This window comes from Mytilus californianus, unplaced genomic scaffold (genome assembly GCF_021869535.1).
Source record: "Mytilus californianus isolate M0D057914Y unplaced genomic scaffold, xbMytCali1.0.p SCAF_9, whole genome shotgun sequence".
NCBI classification, from domain to species: domain Eukaryota; kingdom Metazoa; phylum Mollusca; class Bivalvia; order Mytilida; family Mytilidae; genus Mytilus; species Mytilus californianus.
In genome coordinates this window covers 9,988,958-10,013,192 of record NW_026262745.1, presented here as the reverse complement: position 1 = coordinate 10,013,192, position 24,235 = coordinate 9,988,958, and the positions used below count along the sequence as shown (strand labels likewise).

At 31.8% G+C, this 24,235-nt stretch overlaps 1 protein-coding gene across 2 annotated transcripts in view; it reads right to left on the bottom strand.

Annotated features, from left to right (window-relative positions):
- Positions 1-7,831: 7,831 nt before the first annotated feature.
- The window catches only part of LOC127716575 (uncharacterized), a 33,638-nt gene continuing 17,234 nt past the window's right edge, over positions 7,832-24,235 (bottom strand). The window contains exons 7-13 of one of the 2 annotated variants that reach the window (XM_052222805.1): positions 21,398-21,751; positions 20,476-20,565; positions 19,348-19,545; positions 16,844-16,945; positions 15,505-15,645; positions 14,275-14,461; positions 7,832-13,550 (exon numbers count right to left, since the gene is read on the bottom strand). In XM_052222805.1, the coding sequence (XP_052078765.1) occupies positions 13,352-13,550; positions 14,275-14,461; positions 15,505-15,645; positions 16,844-16,945; positions 19,348-19,545; positions 20,476-20,565; positions 21,398-21,751 (1,271 nt within the window). In that variant the 3' untranslated portion in view covers positions 7,832-13,351. The remainder of the gene's footprint in view (positions 13,551-14,274; positions 14,462-15,504; positions 15,646-16,843; positions 16,946-19,347; positions 19,546-20,475; positions 20,566-21,397; positions 21,752-24,235) is intronic. The other variant, XM_052222806.1, reaches the window with a different exon arrangement.

Below are 24,235 nucleotides of genomic sequence, written 5' to 3'. Positions count from 1 at the left end.
TCCTTATTTATATAATGATCTATATTCAACGACCTCAGGTACAAAAAAAATGTATGTAACTAAACTATGATGGGAAACCTTTGACTTCTTTCTTTATATAAACTTTTGATTTGGTACCATAGAACTATGTAGAGTAAATGTACATTGCAACATGTCAACTCTTTCAACTCCAAGCAAAATTATATTTCCAAGCATAAAGTAATTTATGAATGAAATAAAATGCTCCTCTGGGGCGCAGCTTGATACGACTGCAGAGGTCGAACCCTGAACAGTTGGGGCAAGTATGAACACAACATTCAAGCTTGATTCAGCACTGAATTTGGATTGTAATTAAATATTTGACACAGCATAGGTTTCTGACACAGAATGAAAGTGGTCTAAGATACTTAAAAAAATTTAATTTACCTATTCAAACCATTTCATTATTTTTTGCTTTTATATATAAATCAGAAATAACCAATTTAAAATGGAAAATTTTAAAGAAAAAAAAGGAAAAAGAATCCCCCCCCCAAATTTTTTGAACCCCCTTATGATTCTTCATCCCAAAACTCAATCCCAGCCTTCCCTTTGTGGTATGGTACCTTGCAGTACAATTTCAGAGAGATCCATACACAAGAACACATGTTATTGTCTGGAAACTAGAAAAATGCTTGTTTTTTGGCCCCTTTTTGGTCCCAAATTCCTAAACGTTTAGGGCAATTACCCCCAAACTCAAACCCAGCTTTCCCTTTGTGATATGGAACCTTGTAGTACAATTTGATAAAGATCCATACACTTACACACAAGTTATTGCCATGAAACTAGAAAAATGCTTGTTTTTTGCCCCTTTTTTGCCCCCAATTCCTAAAATTTGGAGGCAATTACCCCCAAAATCAATCCCAGCATTCCCTTTGTGATATGGAACCATGTGATACAATGTCAGAGAGATCCATAGACTTACACACAAGTTATTGTCATGAAACTAGAAAAATGCTTGTTTTTTGCCCCTTTTTGGCCCCTAATTCCTAAAATTTGGAGGCAATTACCCCCAAAATCAATCCCAGCATTCCCTTTGTGGTATGGTACCTTGCAGTACAATTTCAGAGAGATCCATACACTTGAACACAAGTTATTGTCTGGAAACTAGAAAAATGCTTATTTTTGGCCCCTTATTCCTAAACTTTTTGGGCAATTACCCCCAAACTCAATTCCAGCTTTCCCTTTGTGATATGGAACCTTGTAGTACAATTTCATAGAGATCCATACACTTACACACAAGTTATTGCCATGAAACTAGAAAAATGCTTGTTTTTTGCCCCTTTTTGGCCCCTAATTCCTAAAATTTGGAGGCAATTACCCCCAAATTCAATCCCAGCATTCCCTTTGTGATATGGAACCTTGTGATACAATGTCAGAGAGATCCATAGACTTGCACACAAGTTATTGTCATGAAACTAGAAAAATGCTTGTTTTTTGCCCCTTTTTGGCCCCTAATTCCTAAAATTTGGAGGCAATTACCCCCAAAAATCAATCCCAGCATTCCCTTTGTGATATGGAACCTTGTGGTACAATGTCAGAGAGATCCATACACTTACACACAAGTTATGTCTGGAAGTTACAAAAATGCTTATTTTTGGCCCCTAATTCCTTAACTGTTGGTACCATAACCCCCAAAATCAATCCCCACTTTCCTTTTGTGGTATTGAACCTTATTTTAAAATTTCATTGAGATCCATTCACTTAAACTAAAGTTAGAGTGCGAAAACTAATGTGTCTTCGGACGACGACGACGCCAACGTCATACCAATATATGACCACAAAAATTTTTTTGCGGTCGTATAAAAAGGAGTTCTTAATTAAGAAATAAACTGATTCGCTGAGCGCAGCTGGATACACCCGTAGAGGCACTACCCTGAACAGCTGGGGCAAAAATGGACACAATATTCAAGCTTGATACAGGTCTGAATTTGGATTGTAATTAAATATTTGACATATTATAGTTTCTGAATAAATGTAGTCAATGAACTTGAAATCGGTTATATGAATTGAATTTATATTCAATTAAAGATTTCTTGCTGTTGTGCAATACACTGTGCTGTTGTGCAATACTTAATAAATCTGTTGCCAGACTATAAACAAATAAAGTTCAAGTTCTTCTCAATGTCATATTTGAAATTTATGAAAATCAATAGGGAGATTACATCAATAGCTATAAATAATTCACCAAGGTTTCATGTGAACTGCTTAAAGCATTTTAGAGTTGTTGTCCAAAAACTGGAAAATCCCCCCTTTTTTAATGAATAAATGTAACTCAGAAATGTAAAATCTAAAATTTATAAAATTCTAAAGGGAGCTTACGGATTGATAATTTAGTCTTAGATGCAAGATTTTTTTATCAGTTGTTAGTGGCTTTGAACTAGCTGTCAGTAACTGCGAGTACTCTCAGATTTGTACTTAGTGTCTTTTTGTTGTTTGGATGTACAACTACCCGACCACGTCCACTTGTATTTATCCATCTGATGAGTTTAGCCTCTTTCAACTGATTTTTATAGTTCTTTCTTATATTGTACTGTTACACCACTGTCCCAGGTTAGGGGGAGGGTTGGGATCCCGCTAACATGTTTAAGCCCGCCACATTCTGTTTGTACATGTATGTGCCTGTCCCAAGTCAGGAGCCTATAAAAGTGTAATTCAGTGGTTGTCGTTTGTTTATGTGTTGCATATTTGTTATATTTGTTCATTTTTTTACATAAAATAGGCCGTTAGTTTTCTTGTTTGAATTGTTTTACATTGTCATTTCTGGGCCTTTTATAGCTGACTGTGCGGTATGGGCTTTGCTCATTGTTGAAGGCCGTTCTGTGACCTATAGCTGTTAATTTCTGTGTCATTTGGTCTCTTGTGCATGTGTGGAGAGTTGTCTCATTGGCAATCATACCACATCTTCTTTTTTATATTTACATCAACAGATATAAAAAATTCACCAAAGTCAAGGTGAGACAACAAAACTTAGTTGTAAGATCTCTGAAATTTTTTACAGGGTACGAGTTTTTCTCATTGTTGGAGATTGTACGGTGACAGTAACACCTGTAACTGCTTAAACCCATTTCTTATGCACTTTAGTTTGATAACTCACTGAATATCATACCACATCTCCTTATTTTTATATGCATTACAATTTACATGTGCATGTAATTGTAAATATATATATATCAGAACAAAATTCATTGCGTCACTTTTATTTATGCATCCTTTGGCACAATACAAGTTCAGGGTTCGACATTAACTTTTATACCAACTTGTCCAGTTGGACAAGTGCCCTATTACTTTTACTTGTCCGAAAGTGAAATCTACATGCCCAAACTTTTACATGCTGTTTTTGTGGTTGTAAAGTAGTACATGCAGATAAAATATAGTTATCATGTATATTGGGTGTCAAGACGACCTGAAACTTTGTCAACTACAACATCGATGATAGTTTGAAAGGATCCGAGGAGGGAGGGGAAAGATCGACGAATATACGGGAATTGGATCATTTACATAGAAATACTTATTTCATAATAATTTATCTAAGAAATGCCATTTCAAAAAACCCTTCTTGATAAACTGACAACAACTGACAAATTTGTTAAAGTTTAATTTCATTTTCTCCTTCAAGCTCTTACGTTTTTCCATCTTAGGGGCACATCCGATGTCAAATTCTAAAGTTAGAACAACGAAAATAGACCTCCGCTTTCCATTGGTCGGTGGGAATAACACGTGCGTCGGAAACGCCCGAGTGGTGTCCCGATTGATAATGATAATGACGAAGCATATTCGCGGCCGCCTGATTGGCCAATATTTTTAAACGTGATCTATTTTTGGTAAAATGGGGAATTCAGTGCAAACAAATGACGAAATATACGCATTGAAGGGGGGTTAAGACCATTTTACTCGACCGTGCGGTGTTATCACTGAGTAATCTATGGACAAAACAACAGACACTATTGATTTTGTGAAATTTTAATCATATAACACTTTTTTGTTTACTTGCCCGATCGGACAACCAATATGATGTTTTTACTTGTCCGAATACGGCATTAACTTGCCCCAGGCAATCGGACAACCGTAAGTGTCGGACCCTGAAGTTCTAAAATTACACAACATAAAACAACTAAATGTTATTTCAGATGAAAGTTTTGTTTCAGTTCCATTCATAGGATTTATTAGAATTTTGTATGTTTTGCCAAGTCTAATAATTAGCTCTATGTGACATAGAGACATAGTTGACTAAACCACCAGGTGTCGAACATTCAAGAATTTTCAGTGTTTCTGTTTTTATTTGATGAAAAGGTTGCCTGAGCTCTAGGAGCTTTAGGTTTTATCACGGGATATTCTGTGCTGTCAATAATAATCCAAGTCGTAGGAAACTTTAATTTGAAGTTGGATGGTGAAAAATACCTGACTAAACCACTAGATGGCCAAGTGTTAGCCTCACACCACTGTTTAGACATAAAAACAATCCATGTATACACAATATTCTTAACACTAGATTCAATCTAGAATCTAGACAGTTCAAAGTTGGTTGTAGGATGCCTCAATTTCATCAAAGTCATAAAAAAACTGATTTTCAACTGACACCCTATCAATTTGAAAATATATGTATCTCAAACAATGTGCTGCTGGACCAAGTGTGGTCAAAACAAATAAAAATTTAGTATACAACTCTAAACCGGTATAAAAATGCATGGCTGTGTCACGTGTCTTCATTTCAAAATTCTCTGCTGAAAACATAGGCATTGATGGTGTTTGCGTAATTCCATCTGTGAAGCTCAACATTAGCTCGGCAGTTGGTGGTGGACAGTCATAAATCCTTTCTGCAGTATGAATGACTTCTTCAGGAAAACCAACTTTACAATCAAAACTTTCCTCTAGATTTCTACTACAATATTCATCAAGTTTAGTTCTTTTGTTTTCACAGGAAACTGCCCTGATTTTTCTTTTTGTGGACGATTCAGTCTCTTGCTTGGTCCAGGAAAATAGGCTGGGAATTGCAGTAGACTTAAGTCTCTGTATGGTGGGTTTGCGCCCTGAAAAAGGTTATAAAACATTAGTTTTTTTATAATTAAATGAACTTCCATTAGCAATGTATACTTTGTACTACCTGGCGAAATATTAACTAGATTTATTCATTACAATCTGGATAAAACTATGTTTGCCTGATTCAATGTATGTTATGTAAATCCAAAGGACAAACAATGAGAGACTTATGCAACAAACGTACATTGTTTGTACCTAAATAACTATAATATAGATGAGAGCATGTCATTGTTTTGTTCCTGTTAACATTGTCATTGATATTTTTCAAGAAAGTCTATGAGGCATAGCTTATGCATTCCTGTCATTACTACATTAGCATAATTACTGCTAAAATAATTCTCAGTATGATATACCTCTTGTAAGAAATCATTATAATTGTAGCAATCACCAAAAAATCTCAAACAGATCACATTGAATCGTAATCCAAAAAATTATGACGTCTTGAATTACCCACCCCCTTTTATTCAAAAACGATAATTGCGGTTGTAAACAGACTTTGGTTTATTCGCATGGCGATTACATATATAACTATATATTTCACAAGGAAAATAGAGTTTTACCATGAATAGTTTCCTGCACGTAGTCTTTTTCAGTAAAACGTGCCTTGCAAACAACAGCTGATTGAGATGGACTCAACGATATCATCGTGTTCTCGTCCAATCTGCGTATGGGCCATGGCGTTGATCCAACTTTTCCTTCTTTTTAAGTCATTTGGAAATGCATGTCCTTCTCTTAAATGACATCCAGGTACACAACAACAAGTACTTGGCATCGTTAATTAAAAATATAACTGAAATAGTTGCACAGTGCAGAAACCGGAAGTAGAGGAACAGGTTCCGCTACCACGGCGCCACCTATTCAGGAACGATAATTTGCTACTTTATATAACTGCGAAAATAACGTTAGACGGGTTCACGTGCATAAACAGAAATGCGCTTTAAATTGTATAATATAATTCATGTTCAGTCGACCTTTAATTATTATATCAACGACTGAAATGATTTATAAACATCTAGATTGCAGATAACACTCGAAATTAACCCGAGCTCTTTCCACACGGAATTCAAATAATTCTAGTTTGTCAATCGGTTGACTGCTTATGATGCAAAATACTAATATATCAAAAGTTTTTAAAACTAACAAAACACAATGATCGTTTCTCTATTTCCCAATGTAAATGAAATGAAACAAAAAACATTTTATATCGCAATAAGAAGAGGAGAGAATTCAACATTTCCGGATCTACTTGGAGTCTAATGACCCCCCACGTAGATAAGTTGGATATCGCGGAAGGAAGGATTAACCCGGCAACTAGAAAGGCATTAAAGCACTGCCTTTAAAAATCTGACAGCCACAATATAGCCACTAGTGCCAAATGTGGCATTAAACGCCAATAATCAATCAATCATTTAATTTAGCTTTCATTCACAGGAAAAAAGTCAAATCAACATATAAATCTTATTATTAGTGCAGAGACATGTCTTTCCTTTTTTTAATACTTTTTTTTTATTAAACTAGAGCAAGAGCCTGTGCTGCTCACCTGTATCTACTGTTTTGGAAATCATGTAAAATAAGGTTAAAATCATAACAAATAGTATTAGATACCCTAATAATGATAGAGACCAAGTTTGGTTTTAATTTGGCCCAGTAGTTAAATTAAAAGCAAGTCATCCCATTGTAGTCTAACAATAGTTACTGAAGACCCCTTATCATTATTTAAATTAGTTTTCAAGTTGTGACCATTTGAAATTGTTTTTTTAACAATTTTCCTATAGACTTCTAAAGAAAAAACCTATGTTCTATTTTTAGCCATGGTGGCCATGTTGGTTGGATGGCAGGGTCATTTGATACATTTTTCAATCAAGATACCCTATTGAAAATTGTGGCAAGGTTTAATTTTATTTGGCCCAGTAGATTAAGTGGAGAAGATTTTTGTAAAAGACTACAAAAATTAATGAAAAATTGTGAAAAATTTACTTTAAAGGGCAATTACTCCTAAGGGATCAATTGACAATTTGGTCATATTGACTTATTTATAGATCTTACTTTACTGAACATTCTTGCTTGTTACAGTTTATTTTTATCTATAATAATATTGAAGATAATAACCAAAAACTGCAAAATTTTCTTATAATTACCAATTCAGGGGCAGCAACCCAACAACAGGTTGTCTGATTTGTCTGCAAATTAAATAGTTAGATAGATCTGGACCTGATGAACAATTTTACGCCATGTCAGATTTGCCCTAAATGCTTTGGTTTCAGAGATATAAGCCAAAATCTACATTTTACCCCTATGTTCTATTTTTAGCCAGGGCATCCATCTTGGTTGGTGGGCGGGGTCTTCAGATATATTTTTTAACTACATACCCTAAGGATGATTAAGGCCAAGTTTGGTTCAATTTGGCTCAGTAGTTTCAGAGGAGAAGATTTTTGTAAAAGTTAACTGACGACGACAGACGCCAAGTGATGAGAAAAGCTCACTTGACCCTTTGGGTCAGGTGAGCTAAAAAGGGTTTCAAATTATGAAAATGTCCATAAGACGTCATTTTCTGCTAGCACTTCATGTATCAGTGAAGTCTAAAATCTAAATTGGCATATACAATATTTTCTAAAGAGTAACTGAACATGTGTACTGATTAAAATTTGATGTGACCACAGCTTTATGTTAATCTGCCTTTACCTTTACATAATACAGGAGGGACTAACAAACATACAACCCTACAAATGAAGGCTGTACATGTATCATTTTCTAGATGAACAAATTGGACAACAAATCTATTTCTAACTATGATTTAATTCTAAGAGCTGCTAATAATGATATACTAAATTCAGAATTTTCAAAATAGCAATATAAAAATCTACTTGTAAACAACAATTATAAATATTTCTCTCTTTAAACACTTAAACAAAGCTTAAACAAATTTTTATAATAATATCAGATCTTAAAACATTAAAAAATTTCAAACAAACAAAATATATTAATCACATGCATGATGCATACCTTTTAAAAGGATTTTTTTGTTCATAACAAATATAAAAGCAGTCTTTCCTGATTAAATTTTAAAACAGCTCACAATATGTACAATCACAGTCAGAACGGTAGGTACACATTAAGCTTTCTTTTTTTTCTTCAAATAAATCAGATACTAGTTACCTTATCTTTTAAGATTTAACTTGAAAGAGCATGAAATTAACTAAACTTGAGGGTGCCTGATAGAAATATACATGGACTTCATATATTCAGTTTCTGTTCTGAATCAAATTCCTATTTTACTACTTTCAAGATGCTGATTAAGGAAACATTCTTTAAACAATAATGTAAATTTGTTACTAGTCTGTAACTGCATCAAAGGAGTAAAGCACCGTCTAAATTCAATGTCTTTATGTCCTACAAACAAGCATTTTCAGTTAACAGAATATAAATCCAGGTACTGTAAATTCAGAAATTAATGCGAGGTTTTTATTAATGTGAATAATGCGACTCCTTGAGTATCCCAATAATAAGAACTGCCATTATGGTATATGATACATATATATATATGAAGCTTTTCCTAAATTCCCAATAATTATTTCGCATTTTTTTTTAATTCTTCAAATATAGCAATAATAAATGCACACAATAATTTCTGAATTTACAGTACAAGTTAGTCAGTTAACCAAACCCTTATCAAAATACATATACAAAAAATCATTTCATGTGTTGTGATGAAATTCTTTGTCTTTGACCCCCAGCTCCAACCATTAGTTACCTAGATTTGTTTGAATAAGCACCTAGTATATATTTTTTTTAAATGTAAATGAAAAAAAATGTACAGTTGGCAGAATTTAAAAAAAAAAACTTATCCATCATAGTGTTCACTGAGTAAATTACAAACATTTAAGTGAGCCTTAGTACATTATTAAATATCAGCAATCATAACACTAACAGTCTTAAAAAATACCCATATGTCAAGTCAAAAATCAGAATACCGACTCATATATGACAATTTGGCATCAGAAAATGCATAAATTCCTCGCTGCATTGAAGACCCATTGGTGGCCTTCAGCTGTTGTCTGCTCTTTGGTCGGGTTGTTGTCTCTTTGACATATTCCCCATTTCCATTCTCAATTTTATAAAACATTTAATGAAATAACAAAAAATAAGTTCTGACCTATGAGGTAAAATAAAAATATTTTGTTAACATTTGCAATGTCAGTAAAAAATCTTAAGATACAATATATCAATTTCATGGCATATCTACCATTGCATCCATTACAAATACATATTTCTGCAGGAGATCTCAGATCAATATATCAATATAAAACTGCTGATCGTTATATCCATTAAATACATACTAATATCAACATCACATTCATATAAATATATATATAAGGCACTCAAAATTTATATAAAAAGTAAATTACTATCCTCTAAAATATTTTTACGAAATTCTATCACACACATTTTGATTTTCACCTGCAGCTTTTTCAAATGAAATTGGACTTTTTGATTATTCAACTTCTACTTTATTCTTAGCATTACATTTTTCTAATGAGTTTTAACTAGTATAAGCATAAAATAGAAATTCCCAATAAATAAGAAAAAAAACTTTAGGTTTGAGAAAATTAGGGAATTAACTGTCTTGATATATATTTGGCTGATTTTTATTAAGAAAGTATTCCTCAAATAACACCAAAAAAACACATAAAAGGAGCATTAAGGTGGATTGGGGGTCATAATCAAAATCCATAGAATATTTTAATAATTTGTCAAAACTTAGTTTTTATCATGCTTTTTTCCAGAATATAATAAAAAGTATGGGTCACCAGACTTTTTTCCAGGCTACAGGTTTTGCAAAATTGTCAGATTTTGTATAAATTATGCATGGAAAATCCAATTTTGTGTGATAGAAAGAATACTACACCATAAAATTTTAAGATGAAATGTGAGAAGATAGCTATTAAAACATGCTTTCAGATAAGAAAAAAGAAAAAATGGGGTCACTGGACTTGTTTTCTTGCTACATATTAAAATAGAAATTCAAAACACTTTCTATTATAAAAATTACATTATCTGAGTTATCTCCCCTACTCTCGGAGTTATCTCCCCTTATGTGTCAAAGTTGAAAAAAAAATGAATCAAAAACAAAAATATTGTGTTTTTTAGAAAATACAGCTGTAAATATGATAAAAATACATAAATTTCTATATTAACATGAAAAGTCTTACACATGAATTACATACTACTCTCAAAATTCTCATATTTGATTTATAACATAGACTAAAACCTATATCCAAATTACAAAGAGTCAACAACAACATAATTATTAACAATGCATGGACTTGTTATAATGTATCAGCATTTCATGTGTATTTTAGTCTCAAGATTAGATGTTATCTAATAAACCATAAAGATGACCTATAAAGAATGAATATGGCCTATGACCAGATATAAACAAAAATACAAATGCATTAATATAAATAGACAGACAAGCATGTGCAATCATATCATGTTGATTTTTCTAAAGTCTTAGTAATATAGACAAAAGCAAAAAGAAATGTCCAGGCTAATTAGAAAATTAAATTACATTAATATCAAATTCATTATATTTTTTCATATAATATTATTTTATAAAAAATTGTCAAAGATAAGATGTTATAAAAAATCTTTAGGCATGCAAGGATAATTCTAAATTCCTAATAATTAATTAATAGCATTTGATTCTAGTTCTCAACTTTTGTGTTACACCTATAGTGTATAATGAATTAACAAAAAGTTGCACCCATTCTCATGCTAAGCATATCCCAGAAAAAGTTAAAAGAAAGGTGAATGCAATTTAGCTTCAACTCATATAGCACTTGTGGATTAAATGTGTTAGTTAAATTATTCATACACTGTAAATTCAGAAATTTTTGCAAGCATTTATTATTGTGATCCTTGAACAATGGACAAAATTGCGAGATTATTTATTGCGATTTCTGGAAATGCGGCATACAAAAATTGCTATAAATTTTAAAATGCAAGTTTTCATTTTTGGGAATCTTTCCTGCAATAGTGATAACATCTCAAATATTTCTTAATTTACAGTATCGAGATTTTATAAAGAAAGGTTTATGAATATCACATCAGCTATACTTCTAACAATATACATATGATATACTGGCAGTGTTATGTCATTGCAGTAAAATGTTAATACCACTCAGTTAATACAAAAGACTAGACAATTGACCAATAGCAAGTTCAGTTTATCCCCTTCATACAGTCGATAATAAGGGGACGAAGTCCCCTATTACAGTAGAAAAATCAATAAAAAAAAATAAAAATAAATCGGGAAAATTTCCTGAAATTTTTCATTGTTCTAATGAACTCAAAATCATTAACTTTTTTTTTTTTTGTCGCTTTTTTTAATTCCAGCATTTGCGCAGAAATCTACTTCCTTCTTTCGGTCTCATTGTCATGAGACCTTGAGTAGTCTAGTAAAATATAGGAACTCAAGGAACACAATACCAATTTCACTTTTAATAATTCTTTGTCTTTAATATGAATAAACGTTACCTGATGATCGCGTTTCTTTGTTTACATTGAACATGACGTCATAACTTAAATAACGTCACAAGTAAAATCCCTAACAACAGAACCAAAATCAGAAACGTGACGGTATTTCCGTTTCTTTTTTAACAGATTTTGAAGTTACGAAAAAAATAATTCATACAAACTTCGTCCCCTTTCACAGGTAATGCCTGCCTCATATTACTTATACAAATCATGTTTATTTACTTGAAGGTGTAAGTTATATTTACTTTGCAGAAGTTAATTTGTAAGATTTAAATTTCTATTTCAAGATTTGAATGATCTCCCCTTAATCTTCTCAAAAAATTTACTTATAAAAGCATTTTTTTTATGTAACCCCTTAAATCCTCAAGTTTTGTGAGGTCAAAACATACCTATACAATTTTTTCTGGTTTGCTAATATTTTTTAATTAAAGTTCAACCTTTTACCTCAAGAACTAAACACAGAAATCTACTAGCACAGATGTTGAGTAGCTGTGCAGGGCCTTAATTTTTTTGCACTTTGGAGGCTAGTAAATGAGCAGTATTTTGAAGATGAGATTTTCACTCTCCGTAAAATTATACATTTATGAATTATAAAGACAACTATTAATGTTTATTCATGCTTATTTTTTTTTCTCTCTTGTATTTTCCACCTTTTTCATATTTATATATTTATTACAGAGCATGCCAGTATTTATATTTATGTATTGTTCAATAAGTGAATTATTTGTGTAATAGGAGACAGATTTGTAAAAGCAAATTTGCTAGTTTATGAATCCTTAATATTTATTTCAATTGTATTATATTGTTATATGATGATTTATCTGAATAAATTTGTCTTGTTAGTAAAAGCCCTTTACATGGACAATATAAATGGCACAAATCCATTTAGGTCAACTCCTTGTATAAATGGGATAAAGTTACCTTTCAATTCTCAAGTCTAGACAGCTATTTTCTGTGTTATTTTGACAATTAGGATGATATCATATACATATAGTAGTTTTGAGTGAAATCATCTTTTTAAGTCATCATTAAAAACTTGAAATATTATTCAATATGGCACCAAATCAATCTCATTTAACATATACATAACATAGACAAACTATCAGTCAATCTGATTGAAACACAGATCCTGTATTCATGCTTCACACCACAGCTTCTAGGAGTCAGAGCAAAGATAGATACTAAGTGAACTAGCAGGTAAAATAAACTGTTGACACTGAGATATGTCTTGCATTTTTGTAATTTTGATAGTATTATGCATATTTTGAACACAGACAGCAATATTCGAACATGTAAGCTATGCAAAACATTCAAAGTAAATAACCATGACTGAGGGAGCAAGGCCAAATAATCTCCATCGAAATGAGATGTGCCTTTGTTAATTCAACTGCATACCAAATATCATTGACCTACCATTAGTGGTTCCCCTTAAACTGACCTAAATCACACACTAATACATTGTAAACGTCGCCCCCACTGCCACTGTTGAAAATAGCATATAAGATTTGCTTTTTGACCCTGTCAAGGCTCAACAAATATCAAACTTCTTGTCCTTGATAGACATATAATATTTGCTACTGAAGGTTATACACAAATGTTTGACGATTTTCATCACCCATGCTTTGCTTATCAAACCCTAAAATGTCAGCTAAGAAAATTTCTGCCTTTCTCATCATTAGTACGACTGAGAGTACAACAGAGTGTTGTCAGATACTTGTAACGGAAGTGAGTACACATGATTGTATTTCAATTAGATTGACTATGAGCAGTTTCTTAACATATCACAGAATTTACAATTATTGTGGAACTTCTTTATCTCATATAACACATCTTCCCGAAGTGAATCTTTTTGTGAGAAATAATATACAAGATGTCCTACTCTAAAGTCAAGTGGAGGTAGAAGTTGCTGGAGAATATGCTGCATGTGACCATCTTCTGGATTTCCTTTCTTATGATACCTTGAAAAAATGAAAGAATGAGTCAGACAGAGAGATGGCAAAAATTTGCATTAGCACTTCACTTAGTTAATTAAAATTCCATTTGATAATAAATTGATGTTTTATTATATAAAAAAGTACAATAAGTTCTCCCAATATTTGAGCTGCGTCGGATGAAAATTGACAGTGTGCAAATGAATATATTTATACATCTGTTAATCTCTTACAGGTTGAAAATACTGTACAGAAAGTCTGTAACTTTTTGAAAATTGATTTGTTATAAGAACCCTACAAAACAGACCAAAATTCATCTTCTATTTCTTATTTGAATGTTCCAAAATCAATCAAAGTCTAATACATGTACATGTATACATGCACTTGCAAGAGGTTGATTTCTATCCGATGCAGGTCATTTATTATTTCCTATAAATTTCATAATGTTAAGAAATCACTGAGCCTTGAACTTGATGTCTTCCAATCCTTTGCATTATCATTTCCTATTTATATACATTAGATATCCAAATCTTATTTATATATATTTTGTGCTAATATTACATTGTATTAACATATTTATATCAACTATAATTACCATCACACTGGAGCCTGACAATCAAACAGATGCACAAACTAAAAACATACCCTCATATTTAAGCAGGTGAGGCTCAAAATCTTCCCTGGAAAACTTACATATCTCAAGTGATGGGTAAAGTGAATGAACAAATTACAAAGATTGAAAGTTGCTTACTCTATATTTTTAATTCTGAATCCCTCCATTAGGCCATAAAATTTAACAAATCCAATCCAGCAATGTGATTCACTAATTGTTGTAGGGTCCAACATTTGACATATATTTCTCAAAGAGTTTGATGAACAATATTGATGCAAAGCATCTGTTAAAGTCAGATTACAACTCTTACACTCTTCGACATAACCTGAAAAACAAAATGAGTTAGTTTTAATATGGAATTGTAAACAAACAAGTATATATGTATTAAAATTCATTATAATCAAGTTTTATTAGAAGATATGAATCAAAGTGCTTGTGATCATTGAAGGGTAAAGATTTTGTGAATTTAAAAGAAAACATTGCAATGTATTTAGCTAGGCAAATTATAAATTTAAATAGGAGTTATCTTCCTTTGTTCATGATTTTACAGTTGTAGTTCAGTTCTGTTTTTATAACAGATTCATATGCCATTCATTACTTACGTAATTGTTAATAAAGAAAAGTTTTCTTGACATGTATGTCAAATCAAATACACATCATATTGTAACTTGAATATCTAATTATAACATATCATTAATGAATTGCATGACATTGACTGGATAGGATCTAAATAATGATCCGTACTTCATTGCACTATTTTGTTTTCACAATCAAAGGTAGTGATAAACCTTGGATGAAATTTATTTTAAGCCGGTACCATAAAAGTTTTGATTGCATTTCATGCAATTTTACCCCCCAAACAAGTTGAACTGTGACCTCAAGCGTAGGCCTGCTATAAGCTTTCAGTTAACAGGTAAATAAGTAATTGATGTAAAATGCATCACAAGGTATAGATTGTTCACATGAAGGTTGATTCCAAGTTTTAGAACACGATGATTCGTAGTTCCTGAGAAAAATAGTTAAATATTTCATACACAACCACTATGAGTAAGAAAAATATAAGAATTTGATAAACAGCTGATACTGACCTGAACTACCATAAAGTAACTAAGGGTGATTTAGAGCTGGACTTTTATATGGACAGCTGTGTCAATGTCTTTGGAGACTGTATATTCACCTATTGAGATCCTTTGTTTTGTTTGTGTTGTTAGGTTGCTGTCTTAACATCCCCTTTTATTCATTTGATTTATTGTCATACTTCATTCTTTAAAGCTTTCAATAACTTAAAAAGCAATTTCTTCAATGACATCTACACTACACCAACCACAATATGACCATAGAAAATATCAGAATCTAAATGATAATTACCTATTTTATTCTGAGGCATAGCGTCACATTTTTCTGAACTTGTAATGTTAGCACCATTAGAATTATTCGAGGAAAAGGGACTATTTCGCTCACGAACACATACAGCTTCGTCTGGTAGAGATGGGCTACCTGGACAATCTACTGCAATGAAAAACAAATGAAATTTATGATAATATATAAAATTGTCAACAATATGCCAAACTACTGAATAACAAAATTTATCACATGGTCTGAACATTACCATAGAATGACCTTGAATGTTAAATTGTTGTTATTGTATAGACAGACTGAAAAACATATTCAATTTCATTATATAAATGTACTGTTTTTTTCATTACACCCAAAACAATAACTGGTACCTGCTTAAATATAACAAAACTTTCATCTTCTCATATTTGTATTGTAAAACCGTTATAACAAACTGCTCAGAGTCTGAAAAGACCATATTTTGTGCTGGACCAGTAAGGTCAAGCACAGATTTTACTTGATAAGACTCGGACATAATCTCGACAGTACTTAACTGTACTTAACTGTACTCCACTTTGGTCTCGACTTTACTTAATAAGTCTGATTGAGTATTTGATAATCTTGGTATAGTCTGAAATGTTCTTGACAAATGTTCGACCAGTCTCGACTCATGTCTTGACCTGTCTTGACCAGTCTTGACTCAGTCTCGACCAGTCTCGACCTGTCTAGACTCAGTCTTGATCTTTAAATTTAGTCTCGACTGATCTGAATTAGCCCATCTAACTCAATTATATATTGATCTTACAAAATTCAAGGTTATTTGGTAGTTTGGTTCATTGCTGTCAAATTAAAGGATTTAATTAATAGGTAAAAAAAGCTAGAATTTTCAGTTGGGACTAAATCCAGATAGTCACCTTTAAATTTTTTTATAACTTTTCCAAATCAACTTTTAAGACTTATTCAGAAAGGATATAGTTAAGATACTGTTGTCAGGTCATTAAAGATGGCATATTTTGGAATTAATATTGATTCACTCATAGGTTTTTTTTTGCGCCTGTCCCAAATCAGGAGCCTTTGGTCTGTGTTAGTCTTGTATGTTTTTTTTTTAATTCTAGTTCATTTATATGTTTTGGAGTTTAGTGTGATGGCCATTTTCACTGAACCAGTACACATTTTTGTTTAGGGGCAAGCTGAAGCCAGCCTCCGGGTGCGGGATCTTTTCTCTGTGTTGAAGACCCATTGTTGGCTTTCGACTGTTTTTTGCTCTTTGGTCGGGTTGTTATCTCTTTGACACATACCCAATTTCCATTCTCAATTTTATTTGAGAAGCATATAAAATAAAATGAAAGCACAAACCAGAATAAATTCTAACCTTCAACTAAATTTTCTTCAACTGTTAACATGGAATCAGTACCTAATCTGTTGTATTGCAGAGATAAAGTGCTTTCACCTACTGGCTCTGGTCTTTCCTTATCTGAAAAAGTCAAACAGTTGACATGAGTGACAATAAGTGATAGTCAACAATCATGATGCAAAACAAATTGAAATCTATAAGTAGTAACACATATCAGATCTACAGATCAGCAGTTTTTAGAAACATTAACAACAAGATTGAACACAATTTATGACATAGTCTGCTTTACTGATCATAAATAAATAAAGGATGGCTTGATTGCAGTTTGTGTAACATACAATTGCAAGATAAAGGTTTTACATCTTTAAGATAAAGATAGATTTTACTACAGGTATCACATAAACATGATAAATTTAACATCATTAAGATCAATGAAAATAGGGTCAAGGTTAGATGAACCCTGCAAGACAGACATGTGAACATTACAATCATTCAAAGCACCAAATATAGATCATCTGTTCCTTATAGTATTTGAGAAACAAGTGTGATATTGAGCACTGAACCTTATAAGAGCAAGGTCATATGAAACAATTGAATTTAACAAATAAAGTTATCCTATTACTCTTAATAAATTAGTGAAATTCATGTGATACAGGTTTCTAAGCAGTCAATGAACCATGAAATGAGATCAATGACAATGGACATATGCCTGAAAGAAACTTCTAAACATAAGGCATCTGTTTACAAAATCTGAATTTTCCAATTCCTTTACAATCTGAAATATAAATGCTTTATACAAATAGCTTACACTGTTGCTGCCAACACCAAGAAACCATCTATAGTTGCAGCATTTGTCATATAAGATCAATATTGTACATAATGTGGATTCATTTAGTTTTCATTAGTATCTTCTTTAAAGTTTCAAGAAATATTTCTATTTTGAGGGTACCTAACTTATAGTGTCATCATTTACTCCTATACTACCATATAAGCTAAAATTTGCATTACATTGAGTACTGTATATGTACTTTTTTCCAGGTGTTTCTATTTTCATGAATTTCATGGTTAGTATATTTAAAATAAAAACACATGAATACAAATGCAGCTTACATGCATATAATAAATACCATTGAATAAATATCACTGGAATTTACAACTGCACATGCATGATTACTTCGTTTACCCTGCATGCCTTAATGAAACTGTGAAACTGTTAAAATTAGAAGAGATCCAGATAGAAAATCTAATAAGGATGAACAGCAATACATAATGCCCTAAGCCAAATATAACAGCTTTATCGTGTAACTAACATCTTTAATTATCAGTTAATAAACTCAACTGATCAGACAACTGACTTGATGAATTGAATAATCTTTGTTTAATATTTTGATTAAAAAAATTGTGAAACAAAAAACCTCAGGGTGCGGGTTTTTTTCACCGTGTTGAAGACCCATTGGTTGCCTTGGGCTGTTTTCTGCTCTTTGGTCGGGTTGTTGTCTCTTTGACACATTCCCCATTTCCATTCTCAATTTAAAAGACTAAATTTATGAATATTTTAATACATTAAGTCAGTTATTAGTGTTTTAATATTTTTTTAAATACTGCAAAATTTTATACTCATGAATTCATGGGCAATACCAAATTCATTACAATAAGTACTTGCAAAAATATGTACTGCATATACAGTATATACAATTGTTGTTTACCCGACCAAGAATCAACCATTAGTATGCCACATACCACAGTACATAATAAGATATGTACCTAATAACAATTGATTATTGTCACAGGTAAGTCTTGAGGCTTTTAGTTTCTGATTAAGATTAACTCCCTTGTCTGACTCTTACACTATATAAATGTTGTAATATTTTTATAATGGTGAAAAGTGTATCAAAATTCTTTCCGGGCTTGTATTTCCTCGATAGAGGGTTGCTGCTCACAAGGAATTTATTAAACCAAGAGATCCAAATGGTGAAGTTGAAATCATCCCTCTGTAAATTTTATGGACGCCATCACGAGTTGGTTGACTGTTATGGAATATCCATTTCACAGATGATAGCGGATATTTTCCTAATGTCGTAACTACAATCCTGTCCCCTTTTCACAATGTGACCTACCGTATTAAACTTGTTACCAACTTTGTACTAACATGAACAACATGACGGGTGCCACATGTGGAGCAAGATCTGCTTACCCTTCCGGAGCACCTGAGATCACCCCCAGTTATTGGTTGGGTTCGTGTTCCTTAGTCTTTAGTTTTCTATGTTGTGTTTTGTGTACTTTTATTTGTCTGTTTGTCTTTTTCTTTTTTAGCCATGGCGTTGTCAGAAACTTTTTAATTTATGAGTTTGAATGTCCCTCTGGTATCTTTCGCTCCTCTTCTTTTGCAATAACTGGAGTAAGACTTTTTCATACCTTTAAAACTGTAATGAGCTGAAGATATTTATAAAGAGAAATGTTGACAAACCACCAAGTTCTAAGAACCATCAAGGCATCATTTTAGGCAGATAAATTAAACTTACCACATAATGTAATGTTAAAGCTGCCTGTTTGTTTCCCTTGTTTACTATTGTCTTTTAATTGCCAATTATAAACACCCTCATTGTTTTTGCTGGCTGATATTATCTTATAATAATTAAGTTTATGTTCATCATAGTCTCTATCTATAATGAAGTCTGAATCTGTTTCTACTATTTTAGTTACTATTATAATCTCATTACCTACAAAAAATATTCACAATATTTAGATAAATTTTCAAACCACAAATTAGCATATGATAGTTGTAGTTTCTGAAAGTACAGTCAAACCTTGTTGTGTTGAAACTGGGAAAAGTTGTGGTATTTTATCAGTCCCTGTAAAATTCCTGTTTGATCCATGCATTTTGAACTCTTATAAGTCAATCTTGGTTGATGCCAAATTTTGGTTAGTTTGAGTATATTTCAAGGCACATATATATTTATGTTAAATTTTGTGAAGGTTGGACCTATACTTCAAAATATATCATCTGGAAACCAAAATGTTACCCAATTTCAGTCTATCAATTGCTTTTGTGACCTTTGACCTAGTTAATTCTTCAAAGCTATTTTTGGAACCAGAACTTTTCACAAAATTTATTTAAAGACATTGACACTGACCTTTGACCAACTGAACCAAAATCAAAAGGGGTCTTGTTTCTTTCCTAAAGGCATTCTCAAGCTTAGTGTGGTGAAGTTTTGACAGATTGTTCAAAACATATCATTCAGAGACATAAATATTGCCCACATTTCGATTTTTCAACTGCTGCTGTGACCTTGATCTTTGATCTAATTACTTATTAAAAACCCTAAAAATCAACAGAGGATTTTCTCATCCCATGGAGCATTATCAAAATCAATTTTGGTAAAAGTTAGACATAATTATCAAAGATCCAACAAAACTTCAGTTTTAAATAGCTGATTTGACCTTGACCTCTACCATAGTGAAACAAAATCTATAAGAGGCAATATAAAACCAGTATCATAGGGATGGCATTCACATTTGTCATATTATAACTTAGAGTAAGACTTTGTCCCAACTCAGCTTAAAATTAGCTATTAATTGAAAAATCAGATGTCTGATCATACTCCACCTGATATTCATATTTAATTTTTGTGTAATATCAAAGTTATTACCTCTTATGACACTGTAATAAATTCCATCATCTCTGTAACTCTCTCTCAACCCACTAACTTTCACAAGTAAAGGCTGTGCTGGCTTTGAATCTACAGATAAAAATGTGTCAAAAAATATTTAGCAACTTTGTCTTGCCAATTTTGGCTTTAATGTATTAGAAAATGTCACACACAAATAGAATAAATCTAGTGTGCAATGATTACATAGTCTCATTGAAAATAAAAACAAGAATGTGTCCATAGTACACGGATGCCCCACTCGCACTATTATTTTCTATGTTCAGTGGACTGTGAAATTGGGGTAAAAACTCTTAATTTGGCATTAAAATTAGAAAGATCATGTCATAGGGAACATGTGTACTAAGTTTCAAGTTGATTGAACTTTAACTTCATCAAAAACTACCTTGACCAAAAACTTTAACCTGAAAAACTTTAACCTGAAGCGGAACAGACGGACAAACAGACGCACAGACAGAAAAACATAATGCCCATAAATGGCGTACAAAAACAGTGAATAATTTCATACATCTGCCTTCACATAATTTTCTATACTTGCACCTTGATCTATTATCCCACATTTGTAATAACAAGAGCATATACCCCGTTATATGTTTTCATTAAATCATATGTTCTCTTAACATAATGTTAAAGCTTTTATGCAAACTGTTACGAGTACATACTGTTAAATTCATACACCAAACTCTGTACATGTGTGCATATTTTTGTATGTACAATGTTCTGTCAATTGAATATTTTGTTTTCATTTGACTTAAATACTTTTGAAATTGGACTGATTATAAGAAATTAAAACAAATTCCAATCAAGGGATCAGTTGAAAATATCTTATGCTTTCATTCTGAATTTAATATCAAGACATTGAAGTTCCCAATGGTACAAAACATAAAAGTAGTGTTACATATACCATAATCATTCTTTATTAGTGGCACGTTTTCCTCTCTGATAAGGTCCTCCTTTGACCTAACTACCAAAGGATAATTTTCTTCATCAGGATCAGAATTAGATTTTCTTTCCTCATCTTCAGCGATTTTAGTTACATTTTCTCCTCCCTGGTATTCACAATCAGCCTTTATACTTGTGTCAATAATGATTGAACATGCATCAGTAATAGATAATTGTGTGTCAATTGTCATATTATCATTGGTGCTTCCAAAGGATGAGTCAGGAACCTTAGAATCTACTACTGACATTGCAAGAATTTCCTTTCTACTGGAAGAACTGTCTTCACTAGAACTAGTACTGCAGATCTCTTTTTTCACTACAAAATATTGTAACCTACATAAAAAAAAATCTATAAGTTTGCCGCCCAAAACTTTATTTAGAAAGCTTAGTTTTTACATGTTCCTGTTAGGCATCAAAGCTACTTTCAATTGGTCAATTCACCCCATATTCTTTCTTTGAAAAATGTATGCTTTAATATAATTTTTGAAATCTTCCCTAAAATACATCTGACCTCTTAAATTGTGCATACAGATTAAAAAAATCTTATGGATTTCTTAAGTTCAAAATTGAATTATTGATACAGTTTTCCTGAGTACATTTTCAATTTTTAAAGCAAACAAAAAATGGAGTTAAATATGTAATAAGTATAGTTATTTCTTAAACAAAACTAACAAAAAATCAACTCTGACTTAAACCATTTTTTGTTCTGTATATCAATATTAATGTGTCCCATAATCACTTAATTGTTATGTTCTAGCTGATTGATTCCGTTCATAAGACAGACACCATGTTTTTATTCAGAAACATGTATGCCTATTTTTATATTACCTGCTAAGTGAAGTTGGTTGATTGATGTAGCAGTGCATTGTTGGTCTGAAACTTTATATCTCTAATTTTACTTTAATAAGCGAATGCCATTTTGTTAAAACCTATTTTAAGGGTTTTTTATATCTTGACTTATGGAGTTTTTTCATCACAAATATTGAATATGTCATACTCCTTACAAGCAACAAATATATTAAACCAATTGCTGAAAGTACGTTTGCATCAGAGAAAATGCCTCTACTGGAAAACCAAACTGTTACCAGTGAAAAAGGAAAATGAGATAAAGGACAGGTGAACATGGTAAGACAGACATGTTAAAGGCCGTACAGTGAAATATAGTTGTTAATTTTTGTGTCATTTGGTCTCTTGTTGAGAGTTGTCTCACTGGCAATCATACCACATCTTCTTTTTTATACGTACACCTTACACCAAATAAAGTTGAACTATTGATTATAGTATCTAAGACAGAGAAACTTTACCTTGATCACCTATACACAATAAAGTTTTTTTTAAGAAGTAGCTGAACCATGGAAATGAGGTCAAGGACAATGGACATATGACAGATGGAAACTTCAGGAAATAAGGTATCTGTATACAAGGTATAAAGTTACTGGGTCGTCTACCCTCTGAAATATAAAACTTTGACCAAAAAGTGTAAGTGTCTGCCACCAGATTAGCATTGCTATGTCTCACAGTCTGCAACTTTAGTTGCATGCCATCCATACAAATATGTCAATTGCAAGTAGAAGGTATATATAGAAGTCAGCATATACAATATGTCAAGTAAAAAAAAAGTAAAACAAAACAAGTGAATAAATTAAATAATCAAAACATCGTCGGTGCTGTGATCCAGCCATATTTAAGCTACAGGTAGTCAGATATTTTTTTTTATCTCATTTTCAATTTTTTTTATACAACCTTCTTTAAGATATTTATATAGAGACAACCATCACAACTTTGGATAAGAGATTTTAGTCCAAACTGTTAACTTGTGTTTAAACACTTTTCACAAAGAAAAAAACCAGGGACAATCTAAAATCATAAGTTAAAAAAAAGACAGACAACACAAGGATTGAAATGTAGAACGTCATCATTTTCATTACTTTTTCACTAAATAACTACCAGTGTTATTTTTCCTTTTCAAAATCGTCCCTTTCAGCTTATGAAATTCCCCCCCCGAAATTGTACTTCTTCTAAGGTACTTCTGACAATCAAAGTAATTGAAATCTCTGATGGAAAGTGTGCATAGTTTCAAATCATATTCTCAGGTATCATGGTGAACAAAACAAAAGTTGATATATCACTCTTGCATTAAATTCAGAAAGATAATTGTTTTTTTTTCAGTTGATATAATAAACTTGTCTTCGCAAATTAACTTGTTTAAAGTTGATATAACAAACTTGTTGTCTCTAAATTTACTTGTAAATGGTTGCTTTTGGGAGTATTTCTATGTTTCAAAATAGGTTATAAATGCAATTTTACTAACTCTGACATCATTGGATCATTAATGATTTTTGATAAAAGTTATGTGACACTCAAGATGAACACTTTTATTTCATTTCCATAATATTACTAAAAAAAAGTGTATTTAACTGTCCAAAGATGGAAAATTTCTCAAAATTCTTTTGTTATTTTGATATTTCAAATTTTAGAAGGAATACTGATTTTTAATATCTTCTTTTTTCAATTAAATAATTTTGACATAATTAGAAATAGAAATCTTCAACAAATGGTGTAGTATATTTTTTCTATTGACGTTTCACTTAATAATTTCAAGAAAGAGGCATTGAAAATGCACTTTTTCAAGAAAAATATTTAAATAACTAATTTTTATTTCAATTCGTGTTCATTCGTCATTGAGAAAAAATATTCCTGTATTCAAATACATGAACAAATACCTTACACTGTTAAATAGCAATATAAATGGGATAAACAAATAAATTTAATTCCAGAAAATGATCAGGTTAGATTTATG